This window comes from Ranitomeya variabilis, chromosome 1, assembly GCF_051348905.1.
Source record: "Ranitomeya variabilis isolate aRanVar5 chromosome 1, aRanVar5.hap1, whole genome shotgun sequence".
Taxonomy (NCBI): Eukaryota; Metazoa; Chordata; class Amphibia; order Anura; family Dendrobatidae; genus Ranitomeya; species Ranitomeya variabilis.
Window position 1 is genome coordinate 115,721,323 of NC_135232.1, and position 21,224 is coordinate 115,742,546.

A 21,224-nucleotide genomic window follows, 5' to 3' on the forward strand; every position below is an offset into this window, starting at 1 on the left:
TGCCGGTATCGGCCGATACTTTCCGATACCGATACTTTCAAGTATCGGACGGTATCGCTCAACACTAGTCTCCACATTTTGAGACCTATAATTTTTCCACATTTTGGTCCACAGTCATGTGAGGTCTTGTTTTTTGCGGGACGAGTTGACGTTTTTATTGGTAACATTTTCGGACACGTGACCGTTTTTGATCGCTTTTTATTCCGATTTTTGTGAGGCAGAATGACCAAAAACCTGCTATTCATGAATTTCTTTTGGGAGAGGCGTTTATACCGTTCCGCGTTTGGTAAAATTGATAAAGCAGTTTTATTCGTCGGGTCAGTACGATTACAGCGATATCTCATTTATATCATTTTTTTATGTTTTGGCGCTTTTATACGATAAAAACTAAAATATAGAAAAAATAATTATTTTGGTATCGCTTTATTCTCAGGACTATAACTTTTTTATTTTTTTGCTGATGATGCTGTATGGCGGCTTGTTTTTTGCGGGACAAGATGACGTTTTCAGCGGTACCATGGATATTTATATCAGTCTTTTTGATCGTGTGTTATTCCACTTTTTGTTCGGCGTTATGGTAATAAAGCGTTGTTTTTTGCCTCGTTTTTTTTTTTTTTTCTTACGGTGTTTACTGAAGGGGTTAACTAGTGGGGCAGTTTTATAGGTTGGGTCGTTACGGACGCGGCGATACTAAATATGTGTACTTTTATTGTTTTTTTTTTTTTATTTAGATAAAGAAATGTATTTATGGGAATAATATATATTTTTTTATTATTATTTATTTAGGAATTTTTTAATTTTTTTTTTTACACATGTGGAAAATTTTTTTTTTACTTTTTTACTTTGTCCCAGGGGGGGACATCACAGATCATTGATCTGGCAGTGTGCACAGCACTCTGCCAGATCGACGATCTGCTGTGCAGGGCTGCAGGCTTACCAAGTGTCTGCTCTGAGCAGACACTCGGTAAGCCACCTCCTTCCCTGCAGGACCCGGATGCCGCGGCCATCTTGGATCCGGGACCTGCAGCCAGGAAGGAGGTAGGAGACCCTCGCAGCAACGCGATCACATCGCGTTGCTCCGGGGGTCTCAGGGAAGCCCGCAGGGAGCCCCCTCCCTGCGCGATGCTTCCCTATACCGCCGGTCCATGACCGCCCCTGGCACATAGTGCCGGATGTCAGCTGCGATATGCAGCTGACACCCGTCCGCGATCGGCCGCGCTCCCCCCGTGAGCGCCGCTGATCGGTGATGACGTACTATCCCGTCGGCGGTCATACGGGCCCACCCCACCTCGACGGGATAGTACGTCTGATGTCAGGAAGGGGTTAACACATACCACGATTCATGATGCACAGATACAGCAGAGAAATATAGGTATAGTACAATGCCAGATTTCACTTCTTACATGAGTGATCGCTATTGTAAATTCTACAATACCATATAGCAGAGGGGCTTTATATAAGTCAACCCCTTATATGACAATTATGCGAGAGCGATGCGCAAGCCTTGCATTGCATCAGTGTATATATACAGGACAGGAGGAGTGGTACTGTGCAGTGTATATATACAGGACAGGAGGAGGGGTACTGTGCAGTGTATATATACAGGGCAGGAGGAGTGGTACTGTGCAGTGTATATATACAGGACAGGAGGAGGGGTACTGTGCAGTGTATATATACAGGGCAGGAGGAGTGGTACTGTGCAGTGTATATATACAGGACAGGAGGAGTGGTACTGTGCAGTGTATATATACAGGACAGGAGGAGGGGTACTGTGCAGTGTATATATACAGGGCAGGAGGAGTGGTACTGTGCAGTGTATATATACAGGACAGGAGGAGTGGTACTGTGCAGTGTATATATACAGGACAGGAGGAGTGGTACTGTGCAGTGTATATATACAGGACAGGAGGAGGGGTACTGTGCAGTGTATATATACAGGGCAGGAGGAGTGGTACTGTGCAGTGTATATATACAGTACAGGAATGGTGGTACTGTGCAGTGTATATATACAGGACAGGAGAAGTGGTACTGTGCAGTGTATATATACAGGACAGGAGGAGGGGTACTGTGCAGTGTATATATACAGGGCAGGAGGAGTGGTACTGTGCAGTGTATATACAGGACAGGAGGAGTGGTACTGTGCGGTGTATATATACAGTACAGGAATGGTGGTACTGTGCAGTGTATATATACAGGACAGGAGAAGTGGTACTGTGCAGTGTATATATACAGGACAGGAGAAGTGGTACTGTGCAGTGTATATATACAGGACAGGAGGAGGGGTACTGTGCAGTGTATATATACAGGACAGGAGGAGGGGTACTGTGCAGTGTATATATACAGGGCAGGAGGAGTGGTACTGTGCAGTGTATATATACAGTACAGGAATGGTGGTACTGTGCAGTGTATATATACAGGACAGGAGAAGTGGTACTGTGCAGTGTATATATACAGGACAGGAGGAGGGGTACTGTGCAGTGTATATATACAGGACAGGAGGAGGGGTACTGTGCAGTGTATATATACAGGGCAGGAGGAGTGGTACTGTGCAGTGTATATATACAGTACAGGAATGGTGGTACTGTGCAGTGTATATATACAGGACAGGAGAAGTGGTACTGTGCAGTGTATATATACAGGACAGGAGAAGTGGTACTGTGCAGTGTATATATACAGGACAGGAGAAGTGGTACTGTGCAGTGTATATATACAGGACAGGAGGAGGGGTACTGTGCAGTGTATATATACAGGGCAGGAGGAGTGGTACTGTGCAGTGTATATATACAGGACAGGAGGAGTGGTACTGTGCAGTGTATATATACAGGACAGGAGGAGGGGTACTGTGCAGTGTATATATACAGGGCAGGAGGAGTGGTACTGTGCAGTGTATATATACAGTACAGGAATGGTGGTACTGTGCAGTGTATATATACAGGACAGGAGAAGTGGTACTGTGCAGTGTATATATACAGGACAGGAGGAGGGGTACTGTGCAGTGTATATATACAGGGCAGGAGGAGTGGTACTGTGCAGTGTATATACAGGACAGGAGGAGTGGTACTGTGCGGTGTATATATACAGTACAGGAATGGTGGTACTGTGCAGTGTATATATACAGGACAGGAGAAGTGGTACTGTGCAGTGTATATATACAGTACAGGAATGGTGGTACTGTGCAGTGTATATATACAGGACAGGAGAAGTGGTACTGTGCAGTGTATATATACAGGACAGGAGGAGGGGTACTGTGCAGTGTATATATACAGGGCAGGAGGAGTGGTACTGTGCAGTGTATATATACAGGACAGGAGGAGTGGTACTGTGCGGTGTATATACGTCAGCAGACCCCAGGCCCCCAGCACCTGTATATACGTCAGCAGATCCCAGGCCCCCAGCACCTGTATATACGTCAGCAGATCCCAGGCCCCCAGCACCTGTATATGCTTCAGCAGCTGCCCAGGCCCCCAGCACCTGCATATACATCAGCAGATCCCAGGCCCCCAGCACCTGTATATACATCAGCAGATCCCAGGCCCCCAGCACCTGTATATACGTCAGCAGATCCCAGGCCCCCAGCACCTGCATATACGTCAGCAGATCCCAGGCCCCCAGCACCTGTATATACATCAGCAGATCCCAGGCCCCCACAGCACCTGTATATATGTCAGCAGATCCCAGGCCCCCAGCACCTGTATATACGTCAGCAGATCCCAGGCCCCCAGCACCTGTATATATGTCAGCAGACCCCAGGCCCCCAGCACCTGTATATACGTCAGCAGATCCCAGGCCCCCAGCACCTGTATATATGTCAGCAGATCCCAGGCCCCCAGCACCTGTATATATGTCAGCAGACCCCAGGCCCCCAGCACCTGTATATACGTCAGCAGATCCCAGGCCCCCAGCACCTGTATATACGTCAGCAGATCCCAGGCCCCCAGCACCTGTATAAACGTCAGCAGACCCCAGGCCCCCAGCACCTGTATATATGTCAGCAGACCCCAGGCCCCCAGCACCTGTATATACGTCAGCAGATCCCAGGCCCCCAGCACCTGTATATACGTCAGCAGATCCCAGGCCCCCAGCACCTGTATATGCTTCAGCAGCTGCCCAGGCCCCCAGCACCGTCCTGTTATATATATATATTATATACTGTATAGATACAGTATACACATATACAGGAGAGGTGCTGGGGGCCGTCAGAATACATCGATATCACATTGATTGCAGTCACTCAGGCACAGGAGGGTAGGAGATCCTCTGGAATCTGCTACATTCAGCAGTGCAGCAAGGGGCCTGAGAGCAGGAGAACCCCTGCTCTCTCCACCCACAAACAATGTCACGCTGTGTTCTTAACCCCTATGTGCCTGCCCTGACTGAGTCTGAGATGCTTGAGCCAGGCCAGCTCCCGCTGTTTGCACCTGTAGAACCGCCGTGCCCGCAGATTTAAAGGGCCGGCGGCAGGAAAAATAGCTGGCAAGCGGCCAATGTATCCCACACAGCGTGAGTGGGCCCCCCCCCATCTCGACAGGGCCCCGGCACTTGCCCGGGTATGCCGGGTGCTGACGCCGGCCCTGGGTCCAGGTACCGGGACCCAAAATTAGCATCCTGTAATGCATCGCACAGCAACATGTAGCGGCCTACAGCCCAAAATGAGCCAATAAATAAACATTAAATAAATAAATAGAGGCATTTGATAAGGTGTGACTGCACACAACATTTATACATACAAATAAACATAAAAAGACAGTGTAACATAAATAATACATCATCTGTAATCCCAGTAGCATACATAGGACATCCAGCACACATACTGTACATGACGAGGTATGAAGCCAGTAGCTGTCAGATGGCATCATCAACCTCCATGAAAATGTCACTAAAGAAATATTCAGGCACCGGAGCAGCCTCTTCCTCAGCAGCCAAGTCATGAGATTTGGCCGGACTGTGTAGGTCTGTATCTTGATTGTCGGGAATCTGGAACATGAATGAAGACACAAGATTCAGTCTGGAGACCAATGTAAAATCTAAGGGACAATATAGTAAATCAGCAACAAATTCCTCCCCAGCAGCTACCCTGCGGCATTTATCTTCTGCTGTGGCAAAATGGTCTTTGATGCAACTAATACCTTTGCAAACCTATGCTCCTTTACTGATTTAAAGGGGTTGTACGGGACTATAACACTGATGGCCTATCCTTAGGATAGGTCATCATTGTCTGATGAGTGGGGGTGCGACACCTGGCACCTCTGCAGATCAGCTGTTCCCAGTGTCGGCCGAGTACTGCACATCCACCACCCACTGATTTGAATAGGGTGCGGCTGTGCAGTTCCCGGCAGCGGCCACTATTCCAGCGACAGAGCTGTGCAGTTCTGTGGTCCAGCACTGTCTCTTAGAGATGCGCCTTTTCTGGGGCAGCTGAGAGCTGATGTTTTTAGCCGGGGAGGGAGCAGTATCCATGGCCCCTTCCCAGGCTATTAATATCAGCCCACAGCTGTCTGCATAGCCTTTGCTGGTTATTAATTATGGGGGGGTCCCCCATTTTAATAGCCAGTAAAGGCTAAGTATACAGTTGTGAGCTGATATTAATAGCCCAGGAAGCTCCATGGGTATTGCCCCCTTCCCAGGCTGTAAACATCTGCCACCAGTCGTCAGCTTTCAGTCTGCTGGTTACTTAAATTGCGCGGGAGCCCACGCCATTTTTAAAAAAAAAAATAATCTTTTATTAATTTAATACATGTCCAGTAATTTGCACACACACTGTACTAATTGTATTTGTTACTGACATCTATATATCTACCTATGTAGTTACTGTATGTAATCCACCTCTTCTATCCTGTCGGCTCCTGCTGTTATTTTACAGAACACGGTAAATGAATTACTGGCTTTTCTTCCATCTATGTAATATAAATACATATACTGTATACATGTGTGTGTCACTGACATCTATATATATATATATGTATTCTATGTGTATATATCTATTCTATCTTTTCTATTCTATCCTGTCAGTGTGATTTTACTGTACCCAAATATGAATTGCCGGCTTTTACAAGGAGATCGGTGTGTAAAAATCGGACAGCACTTGCATGGTCCGAGTGCTGTGTGATTTTTTCTCGCACACATTGACTTCTATTGCGGGATGCGATCCGAATTCCAATTACAATCGCAGCATGCTGCCACTTTTTCCCAGTCCGATCGTGATACGATCCGAGCTGGAAAAAAAAAGCAGATGAAGACACAACCATAGAATAACATTGGTCCGAATTCAATCAAAGGTCTGATATGAGGACACAATAGTCTTCTTTATCTGGGCCTTAGGATTAATTCCGTAGTCTGAATGTATTTTGTGAATTTAGTCTAGGAATTAATCCATTTGTGTTGCTATAGAGGATAAGTATGGTCTGCAGAAGTGAGGGGCCAAACTCTGCAGCCGTCAGAAGTCATGATGGCAGTCAGAACTAATTGCATACTGTTTTATTAGTAAGTCGCGGAAGAAACAGATTGAATCCGAAGCTCTGAATACAATAGGAAACTAATCAATGCACAGATGTATGTCAAGCACAATCGGAGTTATTCACATCTATGTTTTTATATGATGGAATCTGTGCCACAAAAGAAGAAGATTGGTATTCGAGAAATAGAACTAGACCCAAACACAATATAATGTTACCTCTGAAACACTGGGTTTCTTTGGTAGTGCAGGAAGGTCTCCATCATCCATGCACTGCGCACTTCTCTTTCTTGAAGTCAAGCCTAACCCCGGATCTGGGTCTTCCTGGCCGACGGTAAGAAGCTCATGTGATACAGTCTCCACACTATGTAAGGAGATAAAGAACAATAATGTGTCAGCCTCAAGAGGAGGGCTTCTACTCAATAGGCTAATGTCAGCTGAAATTGCCATTAATGATGGGCCTGGACGACAGTCTAATCTGTTTGAAGGCCTCTCGACTCTTTCCTCAGGGAATTATAGGATCTGGCATGTAGGTGTTCGGACTGCCGATCCTTTTGTTCTTGAAGAGAAGTCTCCGTGTGCCAGAAGAGTCTGGCAGGGTCTGTCTCAGAAAACAGTGGTGAACTCCTGTGTATGGGAGAGCTGGGAAATATAGCTGCAGGCCAAATGACCTGACACTTGTCTTATGTATGGGGGCTTTAGCCTGGTGATACATCATAATTATTTCACCTTGGATTTAGATTCTCTGTTAGCGCTTGAGTGGAGCCTGAACTGATCATTACAGGTGTCGGGAGACTTTCTGCTACGTTGGAATCACAAGAATAGACATAGTCCTCTTCAATGGCAATTTCCACCAGTGTCAGAATAAATGTGGCTTCTTCTCCCTCCTGCTGAAATTCACAGGCCACACCCACATGACATCACCAGCCACACCCCCATGACATCACCATTCAGAGCTCACTGCAGAGCTGCTGGCTGAGCCAGTCAAAGCACAGACAGGACTTCTCTCTATTCTGTGCTTTGAATGGACTGTAGCAGTAAGTACAGAGCTACCGAATATTACAGCTCAGGAACAAAGCAGAACTTTAACAGCAAGTAAATTATGGAGTGTCTTAATTTTTCATAAGTTTTGCAACTAATCTTTTGCCCGGAAAACCCCTTTAATCAGCAGACCATACACTTACTTAGAACGCTGCAGAGAAAAGAGGTCTTGCACACTACTAGTCTGGCTGCTGCTCTGAGGGTCATCAGTCAAATCCATGATATCCTGTAAAATGATAGATTTATAGCAAAAAGCAAAGTTTCTTCTCCTTAACACAAACAGTATTAGCATCATTGCTGCACTCAGAACCTGTAGTATAAGGCAATAATATATATGTATAAAATGAAGTAAAGTGCCACCTAGTGATACTATGATCACATGGTCTCCCTGTGCATAGGCTCCAATGTGTGCACCAGGGAGAGCATACAGAAGCTAAGCCGCAATGTGCCTGACAGGCACATGAAACCACCTAAAATATCTAATTATCTTAATTTCAAGACTTGAAAAGTAAATCAGTGACTTCATAGGGATATATTAAAGGAAAGTACACAAAATTGGATGACAAACAAAAAAAACCCATAAACATATTAAAAACAAAAAGTACCAAAAATTTCTCAACTACCGCCAAATAACCTCCAGTTTTCATGACCATTACTAAATATTAAAATTATGAGAAAAAAAATCTTAATGATAATGCACTTAGATGCAACTTGATTACTATTCACTAAAATTCAGAGGTTACTTGTTCAGCAGAAGAAACACTGTTAGGCCGGAGACACACTGGTGCGAGATACGGCCGAGTCTCGCTGGTTAAAAGCAAGCTGTGGCACCGGCACTCCGGAGCGGAGCGTGCGGCTCCATGTATTGCTATGCAGCTGCACGCTCCGCTCCGGAGTGCAGGTGCCACAGCTTGCTTTTAACCAGCGAGACTCGGCCGTATCTCGCACCAGTGTGTCTCCGGCCTTACACATAGAAAAACAAGTCTGGCAGATCTTATTTGCATGGGACAGGCAGATCGCGTTGTTATTTTTTGCATTCATAATTTTACATCCTTCTCCCCCAGTTTTACCGGTGCAGGTGGTGCATCTACATCTTTTGGGAGATGGGAGAGGTGGTGAGTTTTCTCGATCATCTTTGGGATGAAATCTTTTCAGAAGGACTTGCAGGCTAGAGGGGATTCCTCAGTCTGCAATTTTCATTCTTTCCTTTTCAAACCCCATGATATGCAGTTTGATGCCTGATCCCAAGTTTCAATTTTTTTATTTTAAGAGTGTTTTTTCCAGTAATATAGGCTGGATGTGAGGTCCGTGTGTATCCTGGGTGCTGCAGTTTTCCCTGCTCATATATCAGCACAGCTTCTATCCCGCTCTTCTTTCTTCTTCATTTGCTTTGGTCTTTTCTCTATAGCTTCATTAGGGGACAGAGGAAACCATGGGTGTTTGCTGCTGCCACTAGAAGGCTGACACTAGCCAATAAAAAAAGTTAGCTCCTTCTCAGTAGTATACACCCACCAACTGGAGCCAGGCCGATAAGTTTTTAGATTAGTGTCAGTAGGAGGCAGACATGGTGCTGCTTTCAGCCCCATTTCTACCTTAGGTTTTTTTTGTGTTTTGATAATGATTTATTTTTTTGCAGATATGGGCGGCAGAGTGGTTGTCATTCTGATCTGCCCCCTATAGACCATGAACACGGTGTGGGGTTGCGTCACTACTGTACCCTCTTGTGTATGGGGCGGGACCTTATTCCCCCTAACACATCATTAGTGTTTGGAGCATCTGCACAGAGACAAGAGGACGGTCCTTCCTTGCCAACATGCGGCCACCAGAGCCAGATGTGAAGGGTAGGAAGACAGAACCAGTACATTCCAGGCGGACGGCCTCCGGGATCCGATACCCTCCAGTTTCCCAACAGACAAGAATTGGGATGCCTGATTATAGCCTTCTCCATTGTGCTGTGAAGATAGATGTCGGGGCCTTCAGGACAGGTATCACTCTCCCTTAATCCAGGGGAAATAAGGAAAACTATAGAGGTGCTTTTCACAAAATCACAATATCATAAAAAGTTAATTTATTTCAGTTCTTCAATACAAAAAGTGAAACTCATATTATATAGTCATTACAAACAAAGATCTACTTCAAATGTTTATTTCTGTTAGTGTTGATATTTATAGCTTACAGCCAATGAAACCCCAAAAGTCATTATCTCAGTAAATTAGATTAACAAAAAACACCTGCAAAGGCTTCCTAAGGGTACCTTTACACAGTGCAATTTTGATCGCTACGACGGCACGATTTGTGACGTTCCAGCGATGCATTTACGATATCGTAGTGTCTGACACGCTACTGCGATCCGGATCCCCGCTGAGAATCGTACGTCGTAGCAGATCGTTTGAAACTTTCTTTCGTCGTCTAGTGTCCCGCTGTGGCGGCATGATTGCATCGTGTGACACAGGTTGTATACGATGTGCGCACAGTAACCAACGGCTTCTACATCGCAAATACGTCATGAAATTATCGCTCCAGCGCTGTGTATTGCAACGTGTGACCGCAGTCTACGACGCTGGAGCGATAATCATACGACGCTGCAACGTCACGAATCGTGCCGTCGTAGCGATCAAAATTGCACTGTGTAAAGGTACCCTTAGTGTTTATAAAGGTCCCTTAGTCTGTTTCAGTAGGCTTCATAATCATGGGGAAGACGGCTGACTTGACAGATGTCCAGAAGGCAGTCATTGACAAACTCCACAAGGAGGGTAAGCCACAAAAGGTCATTGCTAAAGAAGCTGGCTGTTCACAGAGTTCTGTATCTAAGCATATTAATGGATAATTGAGTGGAAGGAAAAAGTGTGGTAGAAAAAGGTGCACAAGCAACTGGGATAACTACAGCCTTGAAAGGATTGTTAATAAAAGGCCATTCAAAAATTGGGGGGAGATTCACAAGGAGTAGACTTCTGCTGGAGTCATTGCTTTAAGAGCCACCACACACAGAAGTATCCAGGACACAGGCTACTAGTGTCGCATTCCTTATGTCAAGTCACTCATGACCAATAGGCAATGCCAGAAGCGTCTTACCTGGGCCAAAGAGAAAAAGAACTGGACTGTTGCTCAGTGGTCCAAGGTGTTTCCATCTAAATAAAATAAATTTTGCATTCATTTGGAAATCAAGGTCCCAGAGTCTGGAGGAAGAGCGGAGAGGCCACAATCCAAGCTGCTTGAGGTCTAGTGTGAAGTTTCCACAATCAGTGATGGTTTGAGAAGCCATGTCATCTGCTGGTGTAGGTCCACTGTCTTTTGTCAAGACCAAAGTCAGCGCAGCAGTCTAGCAAGAAATTTTAGAGCACTTCATGCTTCCCCTCTGCCGACAAGCTTTTTGGAGACGGAAATTTCATTCTCCAGCAGTACTCAGCACTTGTCCACACTGCTAAAAGTATCAATACCTGGTTTAAAAATAACAGTATCACTGTGCTTGATTGACGAGAAAACTCGCCTGTCAAGAGGAAGATGAGAGACACCAGACCCAACAATGCAGATGAGCTGAAGGCTGCTATCAAAGCAACCTGGGCTTCAATAACACCTCAGCAGTGCCACAGGCTGATCGCCTCGATGCCACGCCGCACTGATGCAAAAGGAGTCCTGACCAAGTATTGAGTGTATTTAATGAACATACATTTCAGTAGGCCAACATTTCAGATTTTAAAATAATTTTTCAAGCTGGTGTTATAAAGTATTCTAATTTACTGAGATAATGACTTTTGTGTTTTCATTGGCTGTAAGTCAATCATCAACATTAACAGAAATAAACACTTGAAATAGATCACTCTGTTTGTAATGACTTTATATAATATATGAGTTTCACTTATTGTATTGTAGAATTGAAATAAATTAACTTTTTGATGATATTCTAATTTTGTGAGAAGCACCTGTATATGTATATATACACTATACATATACAGTATATATATACTAGCTGAAGATCCCGGTGTTGCCCAGGCATAGTAACTAACTGTCTCTACATTGCCGCAAGAAAAATAAATTGTTGCGGTTGAATATAGCAACGCTCCCGAAGTGGTACACGGAACACAACCGGCGTCATTTTGTTGAAGCAAATATTAACCCCTTAACGACTGCCGATACGACTTTTAACGGCGGCAGTTAAGGGGCCTTATTCCTTCTACACCTCATGCTCCTTTTCACACAGCCTCCTCCTGCACCTTATGCTCCTCCTTTATACACAGCATTTTTCTGCAGCACAGTTTTTCTCCTTTATAGTCGCCTCCTCCAGCAGCACCTCACACTCCTCTTCCATATACAATTGGAAACACTTGTTCCCGAGAGAAATTGCACCACAATTTTCTCCTTTAGACCTCGTTCACACGTTATTTGGTCAGTATTTTTACCTCAGTATATGTAAGCTGAAACTCGGAGTAAAACAATCAGAGGAAAAGCATATTAGCAACACGTCACCATTTCTGTATTATTCTCCCACTCGTGGTCTTGGCTTGTACTGTAGTGCGCAGGCCCTGGGCCTCTCTGACCTTTCCCGGCGCATGCGCACTGCAGTACTTTGCTCTGCCCTCAACAGGGCAGATAAAGTACACCTGCGCCGGGGCCCATCGTATGAAGATGGCAGGCGCTGGACTCGGATTGCGACGCCCATTGGACCAAACCGCATCGGGACCACCCCTGGGTGAGTATAATATAACCTGTTTTTCTTATCTTTCAGGTGACATCGGGGGCTTATCTACAACATTACAGAATGCTGTAGATAAGTCCCTGATGCCGGTGGCCTTAGCTTATAGGCGAATTTTGGGGTGACAGATTCCCTTTAATTCTGGAGTCTGAATGTATTTTGTGAATTTAGTCTAGGAATTAATCCATTTGTCTTGCTATAGAGGGTAGGGATGGTTCGCAGCAGTGAGGGGCCAAAGTCTGCAGCCGTCAGAAGTCATGATGGCAGTCAGAACTAATTGCATACTGTTTTAATAGTAAGTCACTGTAGAAACAGAATTAATCTGAAGCCCTGAATACAATAGGAAACTAATCAACACACAGATGTATGCCAAGAACAATGGGAGTTATTCACATCTACTGTATGTTTTTATATGACGTAATCTGTGCCACAAAAGAAGAAGATTGGTATTCGAGAAATAGAACTAGACCCAAACACAATATAATGTTACCTCTGAAACACTGGGTTTCTTTGGTAGTGCAGGAACGTCTCCATCATCCATGCACTGCGCACTTCTCTTTCTTGAAGTCAAGCCTAACCCCGGATCTGGGTCTTCCTGGCCGACGGTAAGAAACTCATGTGATACAGTCTCCACACTATGTAAGGAGATAAAGAACAATAATGTGTCAGCCTCAAGAAGAGGGCTTCTACTCAATAGACTAATGTCAGCTGAAATTGTCATTAATAGTGGGCCTGGACGACAGTCTAATCCAGTGATGGCTAACCTATCGCACACGCGTGCCACAGGAGGCACGCAAAGAGCCCTCTCTGTGGGCACTTATGCCAGGCCTGCCGCCAAACACACTCCACTCCCTTCCGATGTTCAAATGTATTTGCGTCTTTTAGGCGCGAATACATTTAAACCAGGGTTGGAGAAACTCTGGCCTGCGGTGTCCGCAATGTGCACGGTATGCAGCGTTCATTACAGAACGCTGCCTGCAAATGAATGATGATGTCATCAGGGTGGGCGGGGTTAGCACCCAATGCGCTCCCATCCTCCTGTCCTGGAAGAGGAGCTGCTGTCAGAGTCCAGCGCGATCTCTGTGCCTGTGTGCTGGTGGTTTCTGTGCCTGCGTGCTGGTGGTTTCTATGCCTGCAGCTCTGTGCCTTTCTGCTGGTGATCTGTCCCCCTCGGCTATGTGCTCCCTGTGATCTCTGTGCCCCCCAGCTATGTGCCCACATGTGATCTCTGTGCCACCCTGTGATCTCCGTGGCTCCAGGTATGTGCTCCCCCTTTGATCCCTGTGCCCCCAAGCTATGTGCCCCCTGTGATTTCTGTGTCCCCAGCTATGTTCCCCCTGTGATCTCTGTTCCCCCAGCTATGTGCCCCCATGTGAACTCTGTGCCTCCCTGTGATCTCCGTGGCTCCAGCTATGTGCTCCCCCTGTGATTTCTGTGCCCCATAGCTGTATGTCCCCTGTGGTCCCTGTGTCCCCAACCTATGTGCCACCTGTGATATCTGTGTCCCCAGCTATGTTCCCCCTGTGATCTCTGTTCCCCCAGTGATCTCTCTGCCCCCCAGCTATATGCCCCCCTGTGATTTCTGTGCCTTGCAGCTATATGCCCTCCTGTGATCTCTGTGCCTCCTCTGATTTGTGTCCCCCAGCTATGTGCCTCTCTGTGATCTTTGTTCCCCCTGTGATCACTCTGCCCCCCCCAGCTATATGCCCCATGTGATTTCTGTGCCCTCCAGCTATATGACCTCCTGGGATCTCTGCCCCCCCAGCTATGTGAACCCCTGTGATCTCTGTGACTACCAGCTTTGTGCCCCCCTGTGTTCTATTTGCCCCCTGTAATGCCTGTGCCCCCCTGCTATGTACTCCCTGTGATATTTGTGCTGTGGTCTCTGTGCCCCTCCCCCCACCCCCCGTGATCTCTGTGTCCCCCCCGACGATGCTGTCAGCCCCAGGTCCAATATGCAACATTGCTGCCGGGGCCGAACAGGAGTAAAGACAGCGCGGGCGTGCACTGATATGATCTCCAGCGGGAGCTGGACATTAAATTTATTACGTTTAGTTTGAAACAGGTGGGGATGGGGGCTGCTTTGGTTAGAGGGAGTGTGTGTGTGTATCTGTGTGTGTTTGTATATATTTTGCAGAAGGGCAGTGTGTGTGTGTATAAATATTTTGCAGAGAGGTAGTGTGTTTGTATATGTACACATATTTTGCAGAGGGGTAGTGTGTGTGTGGTGGAAGGGGGAATATTTTGAAGGTTTTCTGTGATATGTTAAATTGCAGTATTGACACTTTGTGATAAATAAGTGGGTTTCGGGTTGCCGTTTCAGCACTCGGTCTCTCAAATGTTCACAGGTCTAATCTGTTTGAAGGCCTCCCGACTCTTTCCTTGGGGAAGAATAGGAACCGGCATGTATGAGTTCGGACTGCCGATCCTTTTGCTCTTGGAGAAATAAGTCCCTGTGTGCCAGAAGAATCATCACCATTATTTCACCTTGGATTTAGATTCTCTGTTAGCGCTTGAGTGGAGCCTAAACTGATCTTCACAGGTGTCGGGAGACTTTCTGCTACGTTGGAATCACAAGAATAGACATAGTCCTCTTCAATGGGAATTTCCACCAGTGTCAGAATAAATGTGGCTTCTTCTCCCTCCTGCTGAAATTCACAGGCCACACCCACATGACATCACCAGCCACACCCCCATGACATCACCATTCAGAGCTCACTGCAGAGTTACTGGCTGAGCCAGTCAAAGCACAGACAGGACTTCTCTCTATTCTGTGCTTTGAATGGACTGTAGCAGTAAGTACAGAGCTACCGAATATTACAGCTCAGGAACAAAGCAGAACTTTAACAGCAAGTAAATTATGGAGTGTCTTAATTTTTCATAAGTTTTGCAACTAATCTTTTGCCCGAAAAACCCCCTTAATGAGCAGACCATACACTTACTTAGAACGCTGCAGAGAAGAGAGGTCTTGCACACTACTAGTCTGGCTGCTGCTCTGAGGGTCATCAGTCAAATCCATGATATCCTGTAAAAAGATAGATTTATATCAAAAAGCAAAGTTTCTTCTCCTTAACACAAACAGTATTAGCATCATTGCTGCACTCAGAACCTGTAGTATAAGGCAATAATATATATGTATAAAATGAAGTAAAGTGCCACCTAGTGATACTATGACCACATGGTCTCCCTGTGCATAGGCTCCAATGTGTGCACCAGGGAGAGCATACAGAAGCTAAGCCGCAATGTGCCTGACAGGCACATGAAACCACCTAAAATATCTAATTATCTTAATTTCAAGACTTGAAAAGTAAATCAGTGACTTCATAGGGATATATTAAAGGAAAGTACACAAAATTGGATGACAAAAAAAACAAACCCATAAACATATTAAAAACAAAAAGTACCAAAAATTTCTCAACTACCGCCAAATAACCTCCAGTTTTCATGACCATTACTAAATATTAAAATTATGAGAAAAAAAACTTAGATGCAACTTGATTACTATTCACTAAAATTCAGAGGTTACTTGTTCAGCAGAAGAAACACCGTTACACATAGAAAAACAAGTCTGGCAGATCATATTTGCATGGGACAGGCAGATTGCGTTGTGACATTTTTTGCATTCTTAATTTGACATCCTTCTGCCACCAGTTTTAACGGTGCAGGAGGTGCATCTGCAGCGCCCCAGAGTCCTGGTCGTTGCAGTACTGATGCTCCGCCGCTAAGGGGGGCTATGGTACGTCTGATGGCCCTGAAGGAGTTCTTCCGACCAGGTATCACAAGTCACCAATACACTTCACAGTCTGGCCTCCAGGGGGAGCTAAGGGTTCTATGTATTAGGCCACTCCTCACAATCTGGTAAAACTGGGGGTTAGGCAGAAAGTTAGTTCAGAAAGCTGGCTGGGTTGGAACCAGGCAACACCTTGTGGCAGAGGGTGTTGTAGGGGGAAGATTCAGAGGGGTCCCTGTCAGGGGTGGGATCCTGACAGAGGCCTAGCACACCGAGAGAACGTTACGGGACCGTGCCTGCACGATATAGCGGCGGTACCCCAAGAAAGGACAAGAAGCGAGGTTCATTGTGCTGAGTGAGAAACTAGATCAACGCAACAAGGAGAATACCAGTAGGAGTCGTGCTGTAAGACGAGGCAACATCCTATTGAGGCGCATAACCGGTGGCCGGAACGCCGAGGAAGTATAGAGCTCCAGGCCAAACTTCAAACCTACGGCAGGACAGTCAGTTATAGGCGGGCTGTCTCATCCAATTGACCCAGGAAGACACAGGGGGGGTAACAACAGGAGTGGGGCGACGCTAGAGTCCTGGAAGAGCTCTGAGCCTCCCCGTCATACGGGTGCGTCCTATCCATAAGATCTGGGGGACGTGAAAGAACATCAGAATCGAGTTGTGAGGGAACACGAGAAACAGACACAACAGTTGTGGGGACTATCCCGAGAGCACAGCAGGGGAGGACCACAACACACAAGCGCTAGACGGTAGGCACAGATTTCCACCTGCAAAGGGAACTCTGGAGGTGCCATCGGACCGGCCAGGCTTGCGCAGCCCGGTTAACCGTATTCCGGATTGAGGATCCTGAAGTCTTCAGTAAAAGGTAAAGAGACTGCAACTTGGTGTCCTCGTTATTTACTGCGACCTGCACCGCACCACCATAACATCATTACCATTCCCTCCACTTTCATTGTACGCCCCTCAGCAGGGTCACGGACCGGGTCTAGCCACCGTGACAACCCCAGAACAGAGACTCAGAGGCCCGGTACCGGGTACCCCTCGACCCTGCGGCAGTGGGGGCGCTACACATCTACATCTTTTGGGAGATGGGAGAGGTGGTGAGTTTTCTCGATCATCTTTGGGATAAAATCTTTTCAGAAGGACTTGCAGGCTAGAGGGGATTTCTCAGTTTGCAATTTTCATTCTTTCCTTTTTAAACCCCATGATATGCAGTTTGATGCCTGATCCCAAGTTTCAATTTTTTATTTTAAGAGTGTTTTTTCCAGTAATATAGGCTGGATGTGAGGTCCGTGTGTATCCTGGGTGCTGCAGTTTTCCCTGCTCATACCAGCTTCTATCCTGCTCTTCTTTCTTCTTCATTTGCTTTGGTCTTTTCTCTATAGCTTCATTAGGGGACAGAGGAAACCATGGGTGTATGCTGCTGACACTAGCCAATAAAAAAAGTTAGCTCCTTCTCAGTAGTATACACCCACCAACCGGAGCCAGGCCGATAAGTTTTTAGATTAGTGTCAGTAGGAGGCAGACATGGTGCTGCTTTCAGCCCCATTTTTACCTTAGTTTTTTTTGTGTTTTGATAATGATTTATTTTTTTGCAGATAGGCTACTTTCACACTAGCGTCGGCCCGTCGCAGTGCATCAGTCCGACGTACTGACGCATACTGTGAAATAGAAGCACAACGGGGGCAGCGGATGCAGTTTTTCAACGCATCCGCTGCCCCATTGTAATGTCCGGGGAGGAGGGGGCGGAGTTTCGGCCACGCATGCGCGGTCGGAAATGGCGGACACGATGCACAAAAAAACGTTACATGTAACTTTTTTTGTGCCGACGGTCCGCCAAAACACGACGCATCCGTCGCACGATGGATGCGACTTGTGGCAATGCGTCGCTAATGCAAGCCCATGGAGAAAAAACGCATCCTGCGGGCAACTTTGCAGGATGCGTTTTTTCTCCAAAACGATGCATTGCGACGTGCGTCGTACGACGCTAGTGTGAAAGTAGCCATATGGGCGGCAGAGTGGTTGTCATTCTGATCTGCCCCCTATAGACCGTGAACACGGTGTGGGGTTGCGTCACTAGTGTACCCTCTTGTGTCTATGGGGCGGGACACAGAGACAAGAGGACGGTCCTTGCCTATACGCGGCCATCAGAGACAGATGTGCAGGGTAGGAAGACGGAACCAGTACATTCCAGGCGGACGGCCTCCGGGATCCGATACCCTCCAGTTTCCCAACAGACAAGAATTGGGATGCCTGATTATAGCCTTCTCCATTGTGCTGTGAAGATAGATGTCGGGGCCTTCAGGACAGGTATCACTCTCCCTTAATCCAGGGGAAATAAGGAAAACTATATATAGAGGTGCTTCTCACAAAATCACAATATCATAAAAAGTTAATTTATTTCAGTTCTTCAATACAAAAAGTGAAACTCATATTATATAGTCATTACAAACAAAGATCTACTTCAAATGTTTATTTCTGTTAGTGTTGATATTTATAGCTTACAGCCAATGAAAACCCCAAAAGTCATTATCTCAGTAAATTAGAATAATTAACAAAAAACACCTGCAAAGGCTTCCTAAGTGTTTATAAAGGTCCCTTAGTCTGTTTCAGTAGGCTTCATAATTATGGGGAAGACTGCTGACTTGACAGATGTCCAGAAGGCAGTCATTGACAAACTCCACAAGGAGGGTAAGCCATAAAAGGTCATTGCTAAAGAAGCTGGCTGTTCACAGAGTTCTGTATCTAAGCATATTAATGGATAATTGAGTGGAAGGAAAAAGTGTGGTAGAAAAAGGTGCACAAGCAAGCGGGATAACCGCAGCCTTGAAAGGATTGTTAATAAAAAGCCATTCAAAAATTGGGGGGAGATTCACAAGGAGTGGACTGCTACTGGAGTCATTGCTTCAAGATTCACCACACACAGAAGTATCCAGGACACAGGCTACAAGTGCGACACAAGTGTGAAGCCACTCATGACCAATAGGCAACGCCAGAAGCGTCTTAACCCATTATCTACCAATGTCCTTTTTTTGAGACACTTAATCTTTAGCTTCTAGCAACTAAGATTTTATAATTTTTATAATTAGGTGCAATTTTTTGTGTTGTGTTTGTAAAATGAATGTTTTCAAAATAGGAAATCATGTCATTGTCATTTTTAATTGAATATTGGGACGCCCTTTTCTGAAAAATCCTTACTTGTAAAAATTTTAATTTGGCAAGTAATGGGTTAACAGGGCCAAAGAGAAAGAGAACTGGACTATTGCTCAGTGGTCCAAGGTGTTGTTTTCAGATGAAAGTAAATTTTGCATTTCATTTGGAAATCAAGGTCTCAGAGTCTGGAGGAAGAGTGGAGAGGCCACAATCCAAGCTGCTTGAGGTCTAGCGTGAGGTTTCCACAATCAGTGATGGTTTGGGGAGCCATGTCATCTGCTGGTGTAGGCCCACTGTCTTTTGTCAAGACCAAAGTCAGCGCAGCCGCCTACCAGGAAATTTTTAGAGCACTTCATGCTTCCCTCTGGCGACAAGCTTTTTGGAGACGGAAATTTCATTCTCCAGCGGGACTCAGCACTTGTCAACACTGCTAAAAGTATCAATACCTGGGTAAAAAACAAAAGTATCACTGTGCTCGATTGCCGAGCAAACTCGCCTGACCTCAACACCATAGAGAATCTATGCGGTATTGTCAAGAGGAAAATGAGAGACACCAGACCCAACAATGCAGACAAGCTGAAGGCTGCTATCAAAGCATCCTGGGCTTCCATAACACCTCAGCAGTGCCACAGGCTGATCACCTACATGCCACGCCGCATTGATGCAGTAATTGATGCAAAAGAAGCCCTGACCAAGTATTGAGTGCATTTACTTAACATACATTTCAGTAAGCCAACATTTCAGATTTTAAAATCCTTTTTCAAGCTGGTGTTATAAAGTATTCTAATTTACTGAGATAATGACTTTTGGGTTTTCATTGGCTGTAAGCCATAATCATCAACATAAACATAAATAAACACTTGAAATAGATCACTCTGTTTGTAATGACTCTATATAATATATGAGTTTCACTTTTTGTATTGAAGAACTGAAATAAATTAACTTTTTGATGATATCCTCATTTTGTGAGAAGCACCTGTATATGTATATATTGTTGAAGCAATATTTTTTAACACAATATTAACACCTTAACGACTGCCGATACGACTTTTAACGGCGGCAGTTAAGGGGCCTTAATTCCTCCTACACCTCATGCTTCTTCTTTTCACACAGCCTCCTCCTGCACCTCCTTTATACACAGCATTTTTCTGCAGCACAGTTTTTCTCCTTTATAGTCGCCTCCTCCGGCAGCCCCTCACACTCCTCTTCCATATACAATTGGAAACACTTGATCCCGAGAGAAATTGCACTAATTGTAATAAAGCACCACAATTTCCTCCTTTAGACCTCGTTCACACGTTATTTGGTCAGTATTGCTACCTCAGTATTTGTAAGCTAAAACTTGGAGTAAAACAATCAGAAGAAAAGCATATTAGCAACACATCACCATTTCTGTATTTTTCTCCCACTCGTGGTTTTGGCTTATACAGTGGGTACAGAAAGTATTCAGACCCCTTTAAATTTTTCACTCTTTGTTTCGTTGTAACTATTTGGTAAATTCAAAAAAGTTTTTTTTCACATTAATGTACACTCTGCACCCCATCTTGACTGAAAAAAAAGAAAATTTAGAAATGTTTGCAAATTTAATAAAAAAGAAAAACTGAAATATCACCTGGTCATAAGTATTCATACCCTTTGCTCAGACACTCATATGTAAGTCACATGCTGTCCATTTCCTTGTGATCCTCCTTGAGATGGTTCTACTCCTTCATTGGAGTCCAGCTGTGTTTAATTAAACTGATAGGACTTGATTTGGAAAGGCACACACCTGTCTATATAAGACCTCACAGCTCACAGTACATGTCAGACCAAATGAGAACCATGAGGTCAAAGTAACTGGCCTAGGAGCTCAGAGACAGAATTGTGACAAAACACAGATCTGACCAAGGTTACAAAAGAATTTCTGCAGTACTCAAGGTTTTTAAGAGCAGAGCGGCTTCCATAATCCTTAAATGGAATAAGTTTGGGACCACCAGAAGTCTTCCTAGACCTGGTCGTCCAGCCAAACTGAACAATCGTGGGAGAAGAGCCTTGGTGATAGATGTAAAGAAGAACCCCAAGATCACGGTGGCTGAGCTCCAGAGATGCAGTAGGGAGATGGGAGAAAGTTCCACAAAGTCAACTATCACGGCAGCCCTCCACCAGTC

The 21,224-nt window shown here is 45.3% G+C and overlaps 1 protein-coding gene across 4 annotated transcripts in view; it reads right to left on the reverse strand.

Annotated features, from left to right (window-relative positions):
* Positions 1-4,622: 4,622 nt before the first annotated feature.
* Positions 4,623-21,224, reverse strand: part of LOC143806927 (uncharacterized) — a 110,957-nt gene continuing 94,355 nt past the window's right edge. For 3 of the 4 annotated variants that reach the window (XM_077287998.1, XM_077287978.1, XM_077287989.1), the window contains 5 exons: positions 15,125-15,207; positions 12,673-12,817; positions 7,636-7,718; positions 6,671-6,815; positions 4,623-4,974 (listed from right to left, as the gene is read on the reverse strand). In XM_077287998.1, the coding sequence (XP_077144113.1) occupies positions 4,843-4,974; positions 6,671-6,815; positions 7,636-7,718; positions 12,673-12,817; positions 15,125-15,207 (588 nt within the window). In that variant the 3' untranslated portion in view covers positions 4,623-4,842. The remainder of the gene's footprint in view (positions 4,975-6,670; positions 6,816-7,635; positions 7,719-12,672; positions 12,818-15,124; positions 15,208-21,224) is intronic. The other variant, XM_077288006.1, reaches the window with a different exon arrangement.